Source organism: Ochotona curzoniae, unplaced genomic scaffold (assembly GCF_017591425.1).
Source record: "Ochotona curzoniae isolate NIBS_2020 unplaced genomic scaffold, NIBS_Ocur_1.0 contig_2723, whole genome shotgun sequence".
Taxonomy (NCBI): domain Eukaryota; kingdom Metazoa; phylum Chordata; class Mammalia; order Lagomorpha; family Ochotonidae; genus Ochotona; species Ochotona curzoniae.
Genome location: NW_024465573.1, coordinates 26,470,094 through 26,490,748, shown reverse-complemented (window position 1 = coordinate 26,490,748; position 20,655 = coordinate 26,470,094). Strand labels below are relative to the sequence as shown.

Genomic DNA, 20,655 nt, shown 5'->3' with positions numbered 1-20,655 from the left:
GATTGGCTTATTTCATGAACCATAATGGACACCAGTTGGAACCACTTTGTTGGCAAACATTTTAGCAGGGAAGGAAGTAAGGGAAAGGAGAGGGTGAAGGAGACAGGCAATGAAAGATGCAGTTAAAAAGAATCCTCAGTTCACATCACTGCTACAATCTGTTCTATTCCTGCTCTCTACAAAATGGAACTGATCTCAAATATAGTGCTGAGAAGCACCAACTGACAGTGATAGTTTTTTAGACTTGGCTGCACACTTAATTTCTCTTACTGTGTTTGATTCTTTTGAAGTGGAAGCATCCAACAGAAAGAATTATGTAAGATATAAAGACTACATTTAAAATAAAAGCTTATCTGTGTGGATGCAGGTAATTGGAATCAATCTTTCTTGAACACTGGCAAAGAAAACTTATACAAGTTTGGAGGAAAAATTAAAGAAATAATATAGAAAATGTTCAAACAAGCTAAGATTTCGTGATTAAATTAGTTGTGCTTCTTAAGTCAGTCTCATAATAGCAATTGCTTTTAGCTCAGTTGGAATTTAAGAGGAAGTATTGTGGTTTTTGAACATTCAGAATTAATTTATTTTCTGCACTTGTTAAGTTCTAGCCATTATTTAGGTGACTTAGAGATGTTATTTGGTGCCAGTTGTGATGTAAGCACAGTCTGCAATATTCTGCCTTCCCAACATCCAGTAAAACAACTGTTCTCCCTGATTGTTAAAATAATAAAATATAAACATGTAGTTTTTCAAAGACGTATTGTTTGAAAGGCAGTGAGAGAGAGAGAGATAGAGAAGAGATGAGAAAAGATGAGAAAAGATGAGATGAGATAGAAAGCTCTTCCATTATCTGGTTCACTATCAAAATGACCACAGCAGGTGTAGCTGGATCAATCTGAAGCCAGGTGCAACGAGTTTCTTCCGGGTCTGCCACATGGGTGGCAAAAGCCCAGGAACTATGACATTTTTCCATTGCTTTTCCAGGTGAGCTAGATTGGCATTGACTTAGTCAGGAATCCATCCAGCACTCATATGGAATGGCAGCACTACATACCATGGCTTATGCCAGAGTGCTGGTCTCAAACATGCTATATGGGTCTCTCCTAATAAATGCATTTTCTTTCCATTTTGTTGTATGATATGTCACTTAGTGAAGCACATATCACATGTCAGCTTCTCTGCTAGTTTCCAGTGGTAGTAAGAAGAACAAGCTGGGGTGCCTAAGTACAGGAACCAGTTTGGTGCAGAAGACAGATATGCTAGCAAAGGCTGAGGACAGGCGGGGACAGGTCCCTCCTGTTCACCCCTGACCTGTTTATGGTACTCAAGGCCGTTTTCAGTATGTGCTGACCTTCAGTTTTAGTGAATATTTTCTCTCAGAAAAGATCATTCCAAAGCTTATAATTCTTTTCTGGGACTTTTTTGTTTTTTTTAAAGAGTTGAGCTTTGCAACTTTTGCAGCCACTGACTTGCACTGATCTAGTATGCTGTTTGTTCCTGGTCCTGCTCGCCTCCGCAGGCCAAGTCTCTCCCACTAGTGTGCTTCTATTTTCAGCTCTCAATGGGTACCTCTTTGGAAACTTCCCTGAGCCTGAAATGTGTGTGGGTGAATCTGTGTCCTGGCACCTGTTTGGAATGGGGAATGAGATAGACATCCACTCCATCTATTTCTATGGCAACACCTTCATCAGCAGAGGGCATCGGACGGATGTTGTGAACCTGTTCCCAGCCACCTTCCTCACAGCAGAAATGATAGTGGAGAACCCTGGGAAGTGGATGATAACCTGCCAAGTCAGCGATCACCTGCAAGGTAAGAAGGACAAAGATGAATACGGAGGTGCTTAGAATGGTACAACTAAACAATACCATTACTGGTACTCACAAAATAGCTGCGTTAGGTAGACTTTTAGTGCAAAATTGAAATCTGTATGTGTGTGTGTGTGTATGTTTATTTATTCTTATTGGAAAGTCAGATATACAGAAAGGAAGAGAGACAGACAGGAAGATCTTCTGTCCACTGATTCACTCCCCAAGAGGCCACAATGGTTAGCGCTGCGCCAAACCTAAACCAGGAGCCAGGAGCTTCTTCCCAGTCTCCCATGCGGGTGCAGGGTCCCAAAGTCTCGGGCCATCCTCCACTGCTTTCCCAAGCCACAAGCAGGAAGCTGGATGGAAAGCAAGGCTGCTGGGATTAGAACCGGTGCCCATATGGGATCCTGGCGCATTCAAGGTGAGGACTTTAGCCACTAGGCTACCATGCCAGGCCCCGTATATACTTTTTTTTTTAAGGTTTATTGAAGAGTCTTTATTAACCAAGCTTGGTGATAATAGAGCATATTAGAAATAGCAAACCACAAGTCCATATGGCAATCCAACCAATCATAATCCAACCAAACATATCCAAAGAGGAACAAATGGTCATTATCATTAAATCCACCCATTAAGCTTTAAACCTGTGTCCCAGCTTCCTCAACAATATAAGTTATCCTAAGAGACATATAACGAATAACCTGGACACACTTACAAAGCTGCAGACATTCACCTTTCCCTGGCTTCTCTGCCCACATTCCATCACTGCTAGGCCTCACCTCTCCTGGAATTCATGATAGTACACAAATGAGAAACAACATTACTATATCCCTTGTCCCATCTTAGCAGCACACAGGGACCATGCTCAGGGGATTATCTGCCCTGGATCATCCAAGAGTCGAGGTGCCAGGGTAGCGGAAGCACCTGACCAGAAAGAGACCCTGTATATTTTTATAATATGCATTACCATGTAATTTTGAAGTCCTCATGTGTGCTTTTAGAAAGGAGTTGATGGAAAATTCTGAGTGTTGAGCACTAGGTAAGACTCATCATTAGCATGAGAATTATGATATATAAAGGATCTGGTTTAAGGTAGTAAAAATAAGAACAGAAAAAAATGTGTCCGTGAGATAGACATGCACTAAGCCTAAGTAGTGCAGGTGCAGACATCCAACTGTTCAGAGCTGCTTTGGTAGCACATATCTGTTCCCCTCAACCTTATGCAGCTAATGGCAGCATGAGCCAGTTGGATTCTTTCCAATGAATTTAATTCAAGAATTTATCAGTTAGGAGGTGGGTAGCCTGTTTGTTGCGTCTCCATCCCATTTAAGACTGACTGGATTTGATACTCAACTCTGGCATCTGATTCTAGCTTCCTCACATTGCAGGTGATGATTTGAATTGTTGGAGCCTTGTCTCCCAAGTGAAAAACTTGGAGGAAGTTCCTGGCTCTCAGCTTTGACCTGGTCCAGCCCCCACCTATTGTAGGCATTTGGGAGGAAACCAGCAGATAGGAGCTCAGTCTGTCTGTCTCTGTCTCTCAAATGATAATAATTGTAATGAGTTGATAAGTTAGTATGTCCTGGATATTTTTCTGGGAAGACAAAGAAAAATAAGGCAGATGTCTATTTCTCAAAGGTTTTTGTGTTGTTAGACATGGGAAGATGTTATAACATTCAAGTCAGGAACATTAATGTGCTAAGTTTAGCCAGGAGTTGTGAAATAAATTGCTGTTTATACATTCACTGAAATACAGTATTTTCTAAAATATACCTGCAGAATTTTTTTTTGCTGAAAATTTGGAAAATACATACAATTAAATTTTTAAAATCAATTATATGTAGAGATAATAGCATCAGATTTCTTAAAAAGAATTTTGTTCTCATTGAAAAGTCAGATATACTGAGGAGAGACAGTGAGGAATATCCTCTATCTGATGACTCACTACCCAAGTGGCTACAATGGCCGGAGCTGTGCCAATCTGAAACCAGGAGCCCAGAGTCTCCTCTGAGTCTGCCATGTGAGTGCAGGGTCTCAAGGCTTTGGGCCATCCTCAACTGCTTTCTCAGCCACAAGCAGGGAGCCAGATGAAAAATGAGGCTGCTGGGATTAGAACTGACATCCATATGGGATCCTGGTGTGTGCAAGGTGAGGACCACAGCGCTAGGCTACTGTGCCAGGCCCTAACATCACATTTTGATAAATATCTTTTCATGTAGTACCTTAACCACCATGCCAAATGCCTCTGTCCATTTTGTTATTTTTAAAAATAATTTTCATATTCATCTTTCTTATAAGCATTTAATTGATTGATGAGTTAATATTTGAAAGACTTACAAAAAGAGAGGGCAAGATGCAATGAAAGAGAGATATTGTCCATCTTCTGGCTTGCTTTCCAGGTAGCTGCAGCAGCCAGCACTGGGCCAGGTAGCCAGGATTCGACCTCTGTCATCTCTCGTGGGTGGCAAAGGTCCAAACACTTGAGCCACCATCAGCTGCTTTTCTACACCATCAGCAGGGCACTGGATTGGGAAGTGGAGGAGTCAGGACTCAATCAGTGCCTATATAGAGTACCAGTGCCACAAGTGGTAACCTTACCAACTACACCACAATGCCAGCCCCATATACTCATCATTTGTCCCATTTGTTATAAATATCCCCCTAGTCATTTTTATTCCTTCGTCTTTAACTTTAAGGTTTGATTTTCTGTATAAAATGTTAAGTGTTTATGACATTACATTTTTCCATCTTGTCCTTAGTGAGCCTTTTGAACTTGCCTTGTGATTTTCTTCTGTTTTGTAGCTGGTATGCTGGGCCAATACAATGTTGGTAACTGCAAAAGCGATGTCTCTCACTCTAACGTGAAGGGTCATCCAAGGCGCTACTTCATAGCAGCTGAGAAGGTTCTTTGGGATTATGGTCCTCAAGGGTATGACAAATTTAGTGGTCTTCCGCTGAATGCTTCTGGCAGGTAAGCACTTTTTGTTGCCGACCCTTTGCTCTCATGTGTTTTCTGGGCACTGCTTTGATGGAGACATACCACCTAGATGACAAAACACTACTGCTTAAGGAGGTATTAGCACTGTTACCTAAGAATCACTGAGAACCATCGGAGTAATTACTGCTTGAGACTTGCTAGCTTAAAAACAAACTCTGGATCCACTCATTCATTCATTCAAACAGCAGTGGTGAATGCCATGAGAACTAAACTGGGCACAGAAGCCTAGTGGATAAAGTCCTTGCCTTGAATACACCAGGATCCCATAATGGTGCTGGTTCATATCCTGGTGGCCCCACTTCCCATCCAGCTCCCTGACTGTGGCCTGGGAAAGCAGTCAAAGACGGCCTGAGGCCTTGGGACCCTGCACCCACATGGGAGACCTCGGGGGATGTGGCTCTGGGCTCTTGGCTTGAGATTGGCTCAGCTCTGGCTGTTGTGGTCACCTGGAGAGTGATTCAATGGATGGAAAATCTTCCTCTCTGTATCTCCTCCTCTCTGTATATCTGACTTTCTAATAAAAATAAATCTTTTTTTTTAAACTACTAAGCTCACAATTCAGAGTAGGCAGTATTGAAGAGAAAATAAGACAGTGTTCTCAGTGGAGATGAGCTCTTGCGTTTGTGGGAAGCTTGAGGCAAGTTATGAGTAAACTTTTTTCTCTGACCAATAAAATTCAAAATTTCCTTTGAAACCTAACCCTATTGTCATCTCTTAAATGAAGCCTCCTTGACTCCTGGGCCATAATGAATCATTTTATCTCTAGGCTCCTAGCGTACATGGGATTTCCTCATTGATCCCAGTAATTCATTAAATGGATGTGAACTCCCCTAGCTATTTCAGACTCACATACATGAATCTGCTAAAACACTGAAAAGTGTTGGGTGTAGTATCCCAGGAATGATTACTGTTACACTATGACCTTTTTTTGTATTTGAAGTATTTAAAAATTCTCTTATGATCAGTCATATATACTTTTTGTTTAATTGCACATTTCATTCATTCACTGTTCGACCAAATTAATGCACTTGAATCTTACCAAACAATTTGTATGAATCACATGTGAAAATTCTATTATCAATATTTCCTATTGTCCAGTATTTCTTCATAAACATAAGAATTAGTATTTGCATTTGTATTATATAAGCCCTGTAGGATTCTGAAATACTTTTTGAAATATGAAATCTTAAAGTATATTCAATCAATGAATTGCAATGAATTAAGATGTGATTAAAATTCAAATGAAAGCACAAGGTACTAGTTTACATGCGGGGGGTCTAAGATGTCTAAGACTATGTTCTCATTCTTGGGTGGAGAAAGTAGCTGTGTGAACAGGTCATTTTATAAGCTACAAAAAAGAGAAGGATGAATCACCCAGCCAGTGAATTCATTGGGTATTCAAAACAAGCAATGATAGTAAGGAAACACTTAGAAGAAGTGGGATTTACATGGGACCTTGAAGAAGGATGGAATTTAATTAAGTGAATACTGAACAGATGTAGTCATGGTTAAAAAATCAGAATTAGTGGAGTGAAAGGTTTACACAGGACAGTGGGCATTTGCATGTAGGAATAGACAATGAATGCATTGGAGTAAAATGAGACTTTTTGCAACTTTTGAACTTTATTGGCAATGGGAAGAATTTAGAATTTGGAGAAGGTAAATGACCATTCACCATTTTGCAGACTGGTATTGTAGTATTTATGCTGGAAACAAAATGAGCCTGTGAGATAGAAACTGCAGTGTATGGTTAGGAGTTTCATACAATAATTCAAACCCAAGGTGATGAGGAATGAATTGGGTTTGTGGCAGTGGGTGGGAAGGAAAAGAAAAGATTCAAAAGGCATATAGAAAAAGAGACTGCAGTTTTTAACAAAGTAAGGATGGATACAATAAGGAGATTAGCAGTTGTATTACTGTATTTCACAACTTTCACATTTCATAGAGAGTCTATATGGTATTTCTTCATTATTGAAGCTATTCGATGACCTAGACACTCCATTCCTTAATTTGCCAGATGTGACAGAACTTCCTGTATACAGAGGCTATTCAGCTTGACATCTGCAAGGGTTAGAGGGTTGCTTATTCTGCAAGGAGCCCAGTGAACGCTTTGTTACTTTGTAGGACACCATTCTGGGATGCCAGTGTTGCCAAGTAGGCATTATTTGCCGGTCTCTTCTGTCATTGGATCATTGAGGAAATAAGTGCAATGGCTAAGGGAGAAATGAGCCTGACTGTTTTCCAGATTCTGAAGATTTTGAAGACTGTTTGGTGATTGTGGGAAGTTTGCTGAAGCCTGAGCTGTCATTTCTGGGGAGATGGATGGGAAAGTAGCGTAAAGACAACAAGATTCCAGGACTAAAGCATTTGGATGTGGTGAGGCACATTCTCAGTCAGGCTCCTGTCTTTCCACAGTGACTCAGAGTTCTACTTCAAGCAAGGGAACAACCGAATAGGAGGAAAATATTGGAAGGCTCAGTATGTGGAATATGTTGATGCAACTTTTACTCAAAGAAAGAAACCCTCTGACACAGAAGCCCATCTTGGAATTCTTGGTAGAGTAACATCATTTTCATGTCTTGTACCAGAAATGTTTTAGCTGGATACATACATGTGCTTAGGGCAACTATTCTCCTTTTTATTCATTTTGTTTCTTGTCACTCATTTCCCCCACTGATGTTTTCCAGGCCCAGTTATCAGGGCAGAGGTGGGTGACACCATATTAGTGACATTTGCCAACAAAGCTGACAAGGTCTACAGTATTCTGCCCCATGGTGTGTTCTATGACAAGGCATCTGATGCGGCCCCCAACATAGATGGTAAGTCTTAGTCTGGGCTTATGAAAATTAGACAGCACATGAGAGAGCTAACACCTTGGGCCTAGGGAATCCTGGTTCAAATCTTAGTCCTTCCCATTATGGACACAATGAGTTTGGTCAGCTCCTCCAACCCTCTAGACTTTATTCCTCTAATCTATCACATAGGAATGATAACACTCAGTTAACAGGGGTTTCTGAAAAGCAATGGAGAGAATTCAGGAACAGCCAAACTTACCACAGGCTCTTAGGAATTACTATTTTCTTTCTATTTCTCTTAGGAACACGTGTTTAAAGCTTGCATTGCAGAAGGCCCATAGGAAAGGCAGCTTGGTCCAGTGGCTGCAGGAACCATCCTTGTGTTCATCCCACTATTTTTGGAAAACTCCTGGCTTTTGGGTACCTGTCCCTGTTATGGCAACAGACACCATAGGCCATCAGGGCTAATTTCTCATGCTGAAGTTTGATACCAGACCAAATGTGAGGGGATGGCAGGAGAGACTTTCTCTCCAAAACTCATATTTGACCTCTTCCATGGCTGCAACGTTTCTGTATACTTCTCTTCCTTGATCAAAATACAGTGAACAGGAATAACACCATGAATAACCAACATTTTCTCTGTATTTTAACTTAGAAAATGTATTAGACACTTTATGCAAATCATTGGAAAAGTTGCAGAGTGAATCCTTGGGCTCTAATAGCGATCCAATGTGTTGTTTGAGTTATTTCCTACTTATATTTCCTAGGTTCCAAACATTTAAAAGATAGATACCTTACGTAACTTAAAAATATGCCTTCTGTATGGCAAAGCACAACATATTCCATTTAGAAGGGATTCCCTGATGTTTGACTCCTGAATGAACAACTATCACACTTAATATTTGCTGAACCTCCTATTTGAGTGAGAAATATTATTAAAGTTGTGAAGGAAATAATCCATTTATTGTAACTTCTACCTCATAAAATAGCAGTCTATGGGCAGTGCCACACCTTTATAGGATATTAAAGAGAAAATAACCATCTTTCCATGAAAGATATTATAATCTGTGGAAGACACTCTGGGCTGGGAAACCAAATTCATAGTTTAGTGCTCCTGGATTTGCTCTGAAACATTTATTTATTTATTCAGGATTCCTGAAACCAGGAGCACACGTTAAACCGGGTGAAACTTTCACATATAGGTGGACAGTGCCTGAAGGTGTAAGCCCCACAGCCGAGGATCCTCCCTGTCTGACCTATGTGTACTTCTCAGCAGTTCAGCCAATTAAGGACACCAGCTCTGGCCTTGTGGGGCCTTTGCTAGTCTGCAAAAGGGGCACTCTCAATGCTGATGGGACACAGGTAAGCCACCAAAGATGACCGGTTTTTCCCCAAGGTTTGTGTGTGACAGTTACCAGCATACTCCAACTAGAGACTAGAGAGTGATAAAGAATGTTACCCCAAAAAAATTTCTCTTCCTTTCATTTTTTCCCCTTGAAATTGAATACTACATAATGGAAATTTTACTCTATTTTTTTTAAATTAAAGATATAAATTTTCACAGTTCACTGATGCTCAGCTAGGAACCTAGATTAATACCTGTTTTGACTTGGACTCAGTATTTTTCTTCCCTGTGCATTGTTTGATTCTTGAATTTTCAGAGATCTACATGGGATGCTGCTGGGATTTTTCTTGCTGGACAAGAATTTCACCCTTGACCAAACATTAACTAAACCTGATTAATTTGCCCCAGACCAATTAAATCAGAAACCCTGGGTAATTCTAATATGCAGCTAAGGCCATGAACCACTGTGTCTCACTCTTGTAAACTGAAGGTTCATCACTCTGTGAAGGAAAAAGAAAGCATATAGACAGCTTCTTGTAAGTCCCAAGTTACAGGCTTGGATGTTTATGTTAATCAGTGTGGCAAGAAACAGCATAGCAAGCATGTCTACACAATATTAAACACACAGATTAAAGAAAAACACCAATTCATTTGCCCATTTACTTCACCGCTTATATCACAATCACAAGTACTAGGCAACTTACTTACATGGTATATTTTGTATTTATCACAGCATGGATCCATTCTTATGATCAAAGGGGTTTCTGGGCTGAGGTGTCACAAGGTATCTTATTCCACATCGGATTTATATTTTCCTCCATGAAAGGTCAATCCTGGAAATACCTGCGGGGTGCTTAGTAAACTCAGTATCTATATTGTACCTCAACAGTCGTAAAAAATAAAACAAAATGATGATCAGCATTTTAAGACTGGAGAAATTGAGACTTAGAAACATCAGATTATATCTCTGGAAATATACCTAGTGTAGTGAGAGTCAACCATAAAACATGGGCTTTGAATACCCATTTTTCTTCCAATCCAGTATTTTGCTTCCCACCAGCTAAATACTTGAGCCAAGGAGAATGAATGCCAAAAAAATTTGTGAAGTAGTTCCAATTTTGCTCCAGTTGTATCCATTCAGAGCTAATTTTGAAATTTGTTAGGTATCTTTCTGTTCTTGGAAATTTTTATCTAAGATAAATGTTGTTCACAGCCAGTCCGCTTATATAAAATTAACTCTCAACTAACCTGAAGTACTCCGTATCTAGAATTTGCCTAAGAAATCCAGCTGACCAGCCAGAAAGTTAATTTTTAAGATTTACTCACTTTTATTGGGAAGACAGATTTATAGAAAGAAGGAGAGACAGCAAAAGATCTTACATCCACTGGTTTACTTTCCAAATGGGTGCAATGGCTAGAGCCAAGCCTACCAAAAGCCAAGAGTCAGGGATGCCTTCCAGGTGTCCCATGCAAGTGCAGGGTCCCCAGGCTTTGAGCCAACATCTATTACTTTCTCAAACCATAAGTGTGAAGCTGGATGGGAAATGGAGCAGCTGGGACATGAACTGATATCCATATGGGATGCTGGCACTTGCAGGTAGAAGGTTAGCCAATTGAGCCATTGTGCTGGTCCCTAAAGCTAATTATAGTGCAACAAATACTTAGGAAATACCTAACATGTTTCAGGCTTCTTCTAATATGAACCTGGTCAGGAGTCTTCTAGGTAGGTATGGAAATAAGCATTGGAAAAGGTATTTCTATTTTGCCAGTCAATTGTCAATTGTCATGAATTATGCCAGACATGAGTGAACTGTATAGAATATAATCAGATGATATAAAGCTGTGTACTAATAATCATGCCTCCTCCATAATAGCCATTCAACTCCTTATTTCCATTCCCTTCCTTTCCTGTTTTCCTCCCGCCTTCCTTCATTCTTTTCTTCCTACTTACCTACTTTCCCACATCTTTCCTTACTTCTTTCTGAGGTTGAAATAAGGATTTGCAGCAGAAAATGGTGGAGAACTATTAAAACCAGTGGGGTACATGTCATCTTCCAGCATTGGCAAGGGAGACGAGTTCATGAAAGCTGGATGCATGCAGACACAAGTTCAGAGACCCTTAGGAGCTTAGCTTTGTTTTGGGCAAAGTATTGAGAGGGAAGGATCAAGAGATGTGGTGAACAGGTAGGTAGGGATTGGATCACTGTGAGTTTAGATTATGTTGTCCAATTTAAGGAGAGATATATGATTGGGTAAGATTGCCAAGGATCTGTCTAGAGCAGGAAAGAAAATGGAGACAAGATTTGATAGGGAGTAGGTTAGAAACAGGAAGAAAGCAAAAAAAAAAAAAACAAAACAAAACAAAACAAAGCAAAACAATAGTTTAGCTGTAAGGGAAACATATTTCAGTCTTCTGGGATTTTGTGTGACCAAATAGGCTCACATGGATTGATTAGGAATATACACAGTGTGAAGTAATCTTTAGTGTCCCCATTATCAAAATAAGTAACTAATTTAGCCAAGACTCATCTGTTACAGGAATTTTTTAAAACTTACTATCCTGTATTGAGTGCTTTTCTGTGCATTTTTCTTCAAGTTAGGAATATTGAGAGGAATTTAAAATGTTCCAACCTCATGAACACCACATTGTAGTGAGAAAAGCAGTTCAAAAAGAAGTTCAGAATATGATTGCAGGTGAAAATGAGTGCTATAAAGAAGTAAAGCAGGGTGAGGTAAAGTAAGTGAATTTGTGAGCTGGATGAAATGTGAATGGCTTGTTTAGAAGGATGGATGCAAAAGACCACTCTAAGCAGGTGAAGAATTGACTGGAATAAGGGAGTGAGACAGAAAAGATCTGAGTATGGAGTTCTTTAGGCAGTACAAACAACACATGAAACCCCCCTGAAGCAAGAATGTAGTTGGTAGGTTCCATGGAAGAGCAGGACAGGGTGGCTGTATTCTGCTAAGTGGGAATGGTATAGGATGAAGCCAGAGAGGCTGGAGCTGGGGCAAATGACTGAAGATCAGCCTGGAAACAGGAAAATCATGCCATGGCTAGCATTGATCAGCTTTATGTCAGCTTTGAAGGTGAAGGAAAAAGGTCAGTTTCTTCAAGCTATACTTTCTACGTATTTACTTCTTTCTTCTCTTTAGAAAGGAATAGACAAGGAATTCCACCTACTGTTTACAGTGTTTGATGAAAATCTGAGCAGGTATGTTGATGAAAATATTCAGAGGTTTGCCTGGCGTCCATACAGCGTGGACAAAGAAGACAAGAAGTTTGTGGAATCCAACAAAATGCATGGTATGATAAATGCTTTTCCCTTTGGCAAATGAAAGACTTCATTGTATTTGAAATCAAGATGTTTGCAATGTATTAATTATGTTAATTTGGGGTTATTGGGTATTGGTCATGTAATTATTTCATGGCTTCAGTTTCACAAGCGATGGTAAAACCCTGCTATTGGGGCTGTGTTTTGATGTAGCCAATAAAGTTGCTGCCTGCATGCCAGTGTCCCATAGGGATGCTAGCTGGAGTCCTTTCTGTTCTACTTCTGATTCAGCTCCCTGCTGGTGCCTGGCAAAAGCAACAGAAGATGGCCCATATGTTTGGCTCCTGCCACCTGCATGAAAGACCTGGGTAAAGCTCTCACACTGCTAGGAGTGAGCCATCTGGGCAGTGAGCCAGAGGATGGAAGGTCTCTGTCTCTCCTTCTCTCTCACTCTTTCAAATGAAATAAATAAATAAATAAATCTTTTTAAAAAACCAGTTTTCCAGTAATGTTGTGGAATTTAATGAGTACATATAAAACATTTTATATATACTAGCAAAGATCATAGCATTCTATATGTGTAAAAAATTATTGGCTTACACTCTCCCTTGGGTTCACAATGATGGCAAGTCAAACAATAGGAGATAATAATTATGCAGTAGGAGATAATAATTATGCAGCCAAGCATTTCTAATCAAGTAACATGAGTGATCGATATATTAATTTGCAAATTATTACTTGTTCCTATCCTAGATATTTGTTAGAGAGGAATTACTTAATTCTCTTCACTACCTCTCTTTATGTCAAATGTTACAACAGTAAGCCACATGGTAACTACATTTGACTAACACAGGCATCCCATTAGTCTTGGTCACATTGCCTAAGATTGCAGAGCAATGAGGAAGAGTACAAATCCTCCAAAGAGTGTGTGCAGCCAATGAAAGTGTCAGGAGCAAGCACTGTAAGATAACAGATATGAAACTGTTTTAGGACCAAGTATAACATCTATGAAATTTCATGTAGCATGCATATTATGAAAACTATGCCTGAATTTCACTTTTTATTTATTTTAAACTAAGCTTATTTAATTCCATTTCCAGGATTTTTGGAAATACTCTTATATTTATTGCCTTTTAAGATATTATGAAAGAATAACAAAATATCCCCCAAATTGTTTCTTTCCCATGGAAACCAAGAAAGTTCAAGATCACAACTGATCCATAGCATCTAGATTGCAATTACTCATGTGCTAGATTCTCAGGTCAAACAGTGCATTCCTGGTATGATAGAAATAGGAAGTATTGCATTTGCAATATCATCCTCTATTAAAAATACTGCTAAACTGGATATGAAATTTGTTTCTATATTTATTAGTAGACAATTACAAAGGGAAACTATGCTAGAAATTTGGTAATATAGCAGTTCCTTAATGACGAAACTAAGTGGTAAAAGAAATTTATCATCAGAGAGGTCAGAATGCAAAAAATATTAAGCAATGAAATGGACCATATGAACTCCATCCCCATCCTAGATTGGCAGTATAAAACTTCGCTTTCATATTTCAAAATATGTACAGTATGTTAATTTAAAAATGAAATTCAGAGGGGAGATAAATATACTGAAATAAACTCAGTATTTTAATAAAGAAAAATTAAATTCAAGAATAAATATTTCTTAAATTTTGCATTGATCAGAAATTAAGCTCTATCTATAGTCAGGTTCTTCATGTGACATATAATGCTTTGTGTTTGGCTTAATTGTGTAGACCTTATTCAAAAGGTATTGGATGAATGAATGAATGAATGAGTGAGTAGTCCTAAAAGCAAAGCTTAAAGCAAGTATTCCAAGGTCAGGAAAGATTGCCTAGCAGTCATTAAAGTACTATATTTATGCACATGCCAATTACATTTGGTAGACATGATTTGGATAATTTATTTGCAAAGTCAACAAATCAGACATTTTTCAGAAGATATATTCTTTTACGAAGCTTCAGGGCTTCTTGAAATTTCTATGAATAATCTCAGATTTGAGTACAATTATCAAACACCAGTAGTTTTGCAGACACAAAAATAAAAAGTAATTTCATTTGACAATGGGATTGTAACAGAAGGCCATTCATGTATATGAGAGTTATTTTTTCCTGCATTGGGCAGATAGGAGGGAAATAGAATATTTATTTCTCTAAGGGACATCAAGCATAAGACATAATGATATACACTCACTCATCAGACATTGCTATTTGACCATGGTATTCCTCCCCACAGGAAGAAATGTGGTTTCTAAATTTGTGACTCATTTCACTAGCTAACCGCTATCAGTGGGTTGAGCTGGTGTAAAAGACAACAATTTGTCATTCTGCAAGTACAGACAATCTTCATATCTAACTAATCATTGCCTTTCTGTTATTTTACTGGGATAAGAAAATGAAAGTTACCAGAATAATTTATTTATCCAAGGACTAACCTTTTTAAATTTGGTACCTCCTTCCTCCCAAAATATCCCTCTTCCCTAGGCAGACCTGTGAATATAATGCCCAAGTTTCAAATCATGTGGAATCCATGCAACCATCTGTAAATTCACAGATAGGAAGTCACTGACAAATCCAAGTCTGGCAGAAATTAGATGCATTTGCAACTGAGCTGCCCACATTTAACAAGGAAGGGGACAGGACTGAGAACTTCAAAAGAAAATGATTTTCCCAGCAGGAATTTTAGAGAAGAGTTTTGGGAAATTGGTGATGTCAAGAAATATTTTTGTAAGGATGATGTTCTTCAGGATCTGAAATTATGCAATGAAGGATATCATGAAATCTTTTTTCAGAAAGATTGTGCTCGAAAATAACCTGACCTATTCCTTATTGATTCTTAGAATTAGTGCACGTGTGTGTTGCAAAAATTTTAATAACTTTAATATATCTTTACTATTAATTGTTAATTTTAGTGTTCAATTTAAACTGATTCACAGTGTGGTTTCCCCCTACTTCTATTTATTCCCACACCAGGGATATTCCCCTGGCCTGGAAACATGGAATATCTTTCACTCTGATGGTGTATGTTTAGCATCTGCATGTTGTTATACTGGGCTTTGACTGTATTTTTCCTTCTATTTAGCTGTTAATGGTTATATGTATGGCAACCTGCCAGGCCTAAGCATGTGCAAAAAGGACAGAGTTTCCTGGCATCTGATTGGGATGGGCACCGATACCGACATGCACGGAGTTTATTTTCAAGGAAACACAATTCACCTGCGAGGGACCCACCGTGACTCCCTTGCTCTGTTCCCACACGTGTCTACCACTGCATTCATGCAGCCAGATCATGCAGGTAAACTTGCCCTTTTATCATCAATTAGGAATTTGAAACCTGGTCTTCAAAATCTTAGCTTAAGAACTACCTGAGGGGCCTGAGCAATGGCTCAACTGACTAATCCTCCACCTGCTAGTACCAGCATTCTATATGGGCGCTGGTTCATGTCGTAGCTGCTCCATTTCCCTTCCAACTCTGCTTATGGCCTGGGAAAGCAGCAGAGGATGGCCCAAAGCCTTGGAACCTGGCACTCATGTTGGAGACCCAGAAGAGGCTCCTGGCTCCTGGCTTTGGATGGTTCAGCTCTTGCCATTACAGCCATTTGGGGAGTAAACCAGTAGATGGAAGATCTTTCTTTCTGTCTCTCGTTCTCACTGTAAATCTGCCTTTCCAATAAAAAAGAATTTTTTTTAAAGAAAGAACTGCCTGAGGTTAGGACCTCCATAATCTAGTATAGCATGAGTTGCACAGAGAAGGGATATGTTGAACACATATTTTAAAAATATTCCTTAAAGTAAGGAGAGGAGAGTAAAATAAATTGCTTCAATAAACAAAAATGGGAACTCAAACCTTGACATGAAATAATGTTAGGGATTTGGCTACGTATTCTCATGTCTTGATTACTACTCATGTGTCCCACACACCTGTTGAGCACTTCATAGTAATATTTTCTGGTTTATGTTTGCTGGTAAGAACAGATGTATGACTGTTTAAATGCTTGATCATTTCACTAATAACTGTTCTTTGCCTGTAAATCAATAAGAGTACTCAAGATTGTAAACAGCAACATAAACATTTCTTCTTTGTCTTAGAAAAGGTAATTTCTTGACTACTGAAGAACCATAAAGAGTTTGTAAATAATGTAAATAATGGGATGCTTGGAAATGCTATATAGACAGGCAGGTCTTCAGGTCTGCCTTCAGGTATCTTCCCTGTAGCTTCACAAAGACTTCCGTGTGAGGGTGTGGGTCCACGGTTGTACATAGGAACCCAATGAATCAACAGAAAGGGCAGCAGCATTTATACAGTAGAGACGTGATCTGCAGCAAGAGGAAACGTTCTCTGTATGTTGTAGATGGTGAGAGAGAGGCTCAGTAGTCATGGACCTCTGAGAGCGTGGTCTGCTAGAAGAGAAACCTCATTGATCCAGTAATTCCATTGAGAGTTAATATCTTATAATTTGATTTGTTCTATATAATTTTTTGAATTGCTCAATTGGAATGTAGCTCCCTGATAACAAAATGCTTGGGAAATTCAGTTTAAACCACTACATGATTTTCATGCAAACAAGATTGTTGGTTTTATGAAGCAAAATCTAGCTATATTTTCTTTTTCCTTTTCACTGAAAATGCAAACCGCATTTGATCAAAGGCTTATTGAAGGAGCATATTTAGCTGTAATAATAGCTTGCCTATCTGTTGTGCTTTACAGCTTATGAAATACTTTAGGCAAAATGTATGGCTTAAGAAATGTGACCTAATTTGAACTTTTTATAGATATTTAATATATAGGTGATTTGTTCTTTATAAATGAAGTTGGACCAAGAAAGTCACACAAACATTCATTTGCCCAGAGTGACTCTTCTAATAGGTATGTGTCATCGGAAAGACTCAGAGGAGTTGCTTCTTGATGCAACACTATAGGTTTTATTTTTCCAGGACGAGTGAATCTCAGGGGTTTTCTCCTAGTGTTTTCTCCTGGTACTTCTACCAGAGGTAGATATATTCAAAGTAATATGTTCTTGTGGAAACCTGATATTAAAATGCTATTGAACTGATTATTTTAAAAATAACCACCCACTGGTTATTTATTTTGGGATTAAAATGCAGGTTTGCTAAAAGCACAACAACAATCGAGAAACACATAAAGTGACAAGCCCTTCTCTTTCAGGTATTTTCAAGGTGTTTTGTTCCACTTTGCACCACTTCACTAGGGGCATGGGTCAAATCTATGAGGTCAACAGTTGTGGCAACAAGGACCCTTCTGAGCAGCCGTATGGGATGATAAGAACCTTTTACATCGCTGCTGAAGAGGTAGAATGGGATTATGCCCCTAACAAAAACTGGGAGTTCGAAAAGCAGCACTTGGACGCAGGAGGGGAAAGGTACCACGGGCGAAGCCGCCAAGTCTCTTCGGTGGGATTGCGCATGCTCTGTAGGACTTTATTAAATATGGAGCCCTAACAACGGTTGGGTTTTGTCTGCATAGTTCCAGTAGGCAAAGGCTATTTCAGAAGGTTAGCAAAGCTGCCCATCTCTATCCCAGCAGTGAATCTGGGGTTGTCTTGAGGGCAATTGTGTGACAGGTGCTGGTTCAAACAAATGGCTGTGTCTTGGAGTGAGCTTGCTGAGCGCAAAGGAAGAGGGAGATGGCATAGTTAAGGGGGATTAGGGAAACCACAGACATGAGAGGAAGTAGAGATCTCTTGAAAGGGTGGATAGCTATAGACTAGGGGACCTGGGGATAGGTTGCTGAGCATGTGTTGTTGGTCACTGGACCCAAGATTGGGACAGCCAGGGAGGGTAGGAGACCATTGCCTGTGTAGATTCCTGAGCTCAATCAGAAAGAACAGGTGTTTGTGGTAGATATTGTACTCCCAAATCCTCAAGAGTCACTTTCCCTTCCAAGTGTTATCAGCTGGCATAACCTGCCAAAAAATCAGCAGTGCTTAAGTGGCAAGCAGGCCAATGTGAATATTTGTCCTTTACTGCCTTAAGTTAGAAAGTCCAGGGACCAAACCAACCAGGCACACACTGTAGAATAATTTCCCATTACTTTCCACTTCACAATGACCTGCGATTTGCGCAGTCATGTGTTGACAATGCAAGTGAAGAGTCAGGCACAAAGGGTCAAGTGCTTCAACTACTCACTGGCAGGGTTGGAATGGAACAGTTTTGAAAGACTGAGCTGTGTTCTCTAGCGATATGATGTGATCTTTTGTGCCACTGTTTCTCTTTATCCTTTATTGCTGTCTTCTTCACAACTCTCCCTCCTTATACCTTGTAGGAATGTTCTGAGCCTGCGAGACACACAAACAACACTACATATTACTATTCCTAATCTCTTAAATTTTTCATTGTATATATCTTAACCTTTTTTAAACATTCTATTTTTTATGGTGTTTACATAGTTAGAAGGATGTATGTTCATGTGGACCACTGATTAGGGTAGGAAGGGTCAAAGAACAGGGGAAAATGGATGACATGATTCTTTTTTCCAATTTCCTTTTTCTTCTTCCTGTACTTGGAGGAAAGAAGGGAAAGAAGGGAAGGAGCTGCACCCAGCATCCTAACTTCATCAGTACCTGGGGAATGGGGGACAACCACCCAATGTCATCCCAGGGTCTCTGATGTAGAGCATGCTCCAAGGGTTCTACTCAAGTGGTTTTGATGGTTCTGAAATGCTGTTGTTTTCCTTGATTCAAGGATGAGAAAATCCTTCTGAGCTTCATTGGCTGACACAGTCCACCCTAGAGTCTCCACTCACCCAGATCTTTGCTGTCAACACTCAGCTACTGAGAATTGTCCAATTTGTTCTGCTGTCCCTCCTCTGCTATGGTATTAGATTCTTCTGCAGGCCCAAATGGACCGCCATATCTCCCAGGTGCATCTTTGCATGCCATCCACTGTACCATCTTCAGCAACTGAGGAGGCTCAGTTCTGACTCATGCACTCCATAGTCAGACCAGTGATCCGGTGGTTCTCTGCATAAATGGGGAGAACAGGTCCTGGTGCGATAGTCTAGCAGCTAAAGTCCTTGCTTTATAAGTGCCAGGATCCCATATAGGCAACTGGTTCATATCCTAGTAGCCCTGCTTCCCATCCAGCTCCCTATTTGTGACCTGGGAAAGCAGTTGAGGATGGTCCAAAGCTTTGGGACCCTGCCCCTGTGTGGGAGATCTGGAAGAGGCTTTTGACTCCTGGCTTCGGATTACCTTTGCTCTGGCTGTTGCAGCTGCTTGGGGAATGAATCAGTGGAAAGAGAGAAAGATCTGTCTCTCTCTCTCTCTGTCTTTCCTCCTCTCTGTATATCTGACTTTTCAATAAAAATAAATAAGTCATTTTTTAAAAGAAAGAAAGACATGTAAGTACAACCTCCATTAGTTTCCTGATAGTTTCCAGATAGGAAGAATTTCTATCTGCTAGTTCACAAGTAGTTGCAACGGTCAAGCAGGAGGGCTAGCTTCAGTCTCTAGAACTATGCCTGAAGATGACGAGGTGAGGTAGAAGGCAAGGAGAATAAAACGCCGTGATGGTACCCTTTCCCTGCCACTCTGGCTCTTTCCCATAAATACAAGCATTGTGGGTCAGGCATGTTCACATATACAAAGCACACTAAACTCGATAACTACACACAGTGCAAAATTGAGAGAAGCTCTGGAAATGACACTCCTATGGGTAAGAGTCGGGGACCAATGCTCCTTCTGAACTCCAGTTTCCGTGCGTTTTCTGTTTACTCCAGCTCCGTGGTGGGAGCACAAGCAGTTTTTGAGCTACCCTTTGGTGTGGGTTACTCCTGAGAGATTTATTGTTTTGGTGAGTACCTTAGAGTGAGGAAGATTTTCTTTGAGGATTCCAAAGAATGTACTAGGGAGGTACCAGGATCCCAGACAAAGAATGGGACCATCAGTGCAATGCCAGGAGGGAATCTGCACAGTGGGAAGGAAGTGAAAATAAAGAGAAATTGAGTTGCTATAGAAAACAAAGTTGCACCCTTGGTACTCTTGAGATAGTGGACTTATGAGTGTCAACCAACCTGTGATTGGCCATAATGGATTCTATCTACTGAAGCATCCTCTGTGTACTAAGCATTAAAAAGAAAGAGATTTGTTTATTTTTATTGGAAAGGCAGATTTACAGAGAGAAGGAGAAATAGAAAGATTATCTATCTGCTGGTTCACTCCTTAAGTGGCCTCAACAGCCAGAACTTAGCTGCCAGGAGCTTCCTCTGGATCTCCCACACAGGTATAGGTTCCCAAGGCTTTGGGTCATCCTTTCCTGCTTTCCCAGGCTACAGGCAGAGAGCTTGAAGGGAAGTGGAGCAGCTAGGACATGAACCAGTACACATACTGGATCTTGGCGTGTGCAAGGTGAGGATTTAGCCACTAGGCGATTACACCAGACCCTATGCC

The 20,655-nt window shown here is 40.0% G+C and overlaps 1 protein-coding gene across 1 annotated transcript in view; it reads left to right on the top strand.

Annotated features, from left to right (window-relative positions):
• The window catches only part of HEPHL1 (hephaestin like 1), a 77,173-nt gene that overhangs the window by 40,209 nt on the left and 16,309 nt on the right, over positions 1-20,655 (top strand). The window contains exons 5-12 of the mRNA XM_040977301.1: positions 1,556-1,810; positions 4,612-4,780; positions 7,223-7,362; positions 7,495-7,626; positions 8,753-8,964; positions 12,101-12,251; positions 15,330-15,542; positions 17,415-17,628. Coding sequence (XP_040833235.1) covers positions 1,556-1,810; positions 4,612-4,780; positions 7,223-7,362; positions 7,495-7,626; positions 8,753-8,964; positions 12,101-12,251; positions 15,330-15,542; positions 17,415-17,628 — 1,486 coding nt within the window. The remainder of the gene's footprint in view (positions 1-1,555; positions 1,811-4,611; positions 4,781-7,222; positions 7,363-7,494; positions 7,627-8,752; positions 8,965-12,100; positions 12,252-15,329; positions 15,543-17,414; positions 17,629-20,655) is intronic.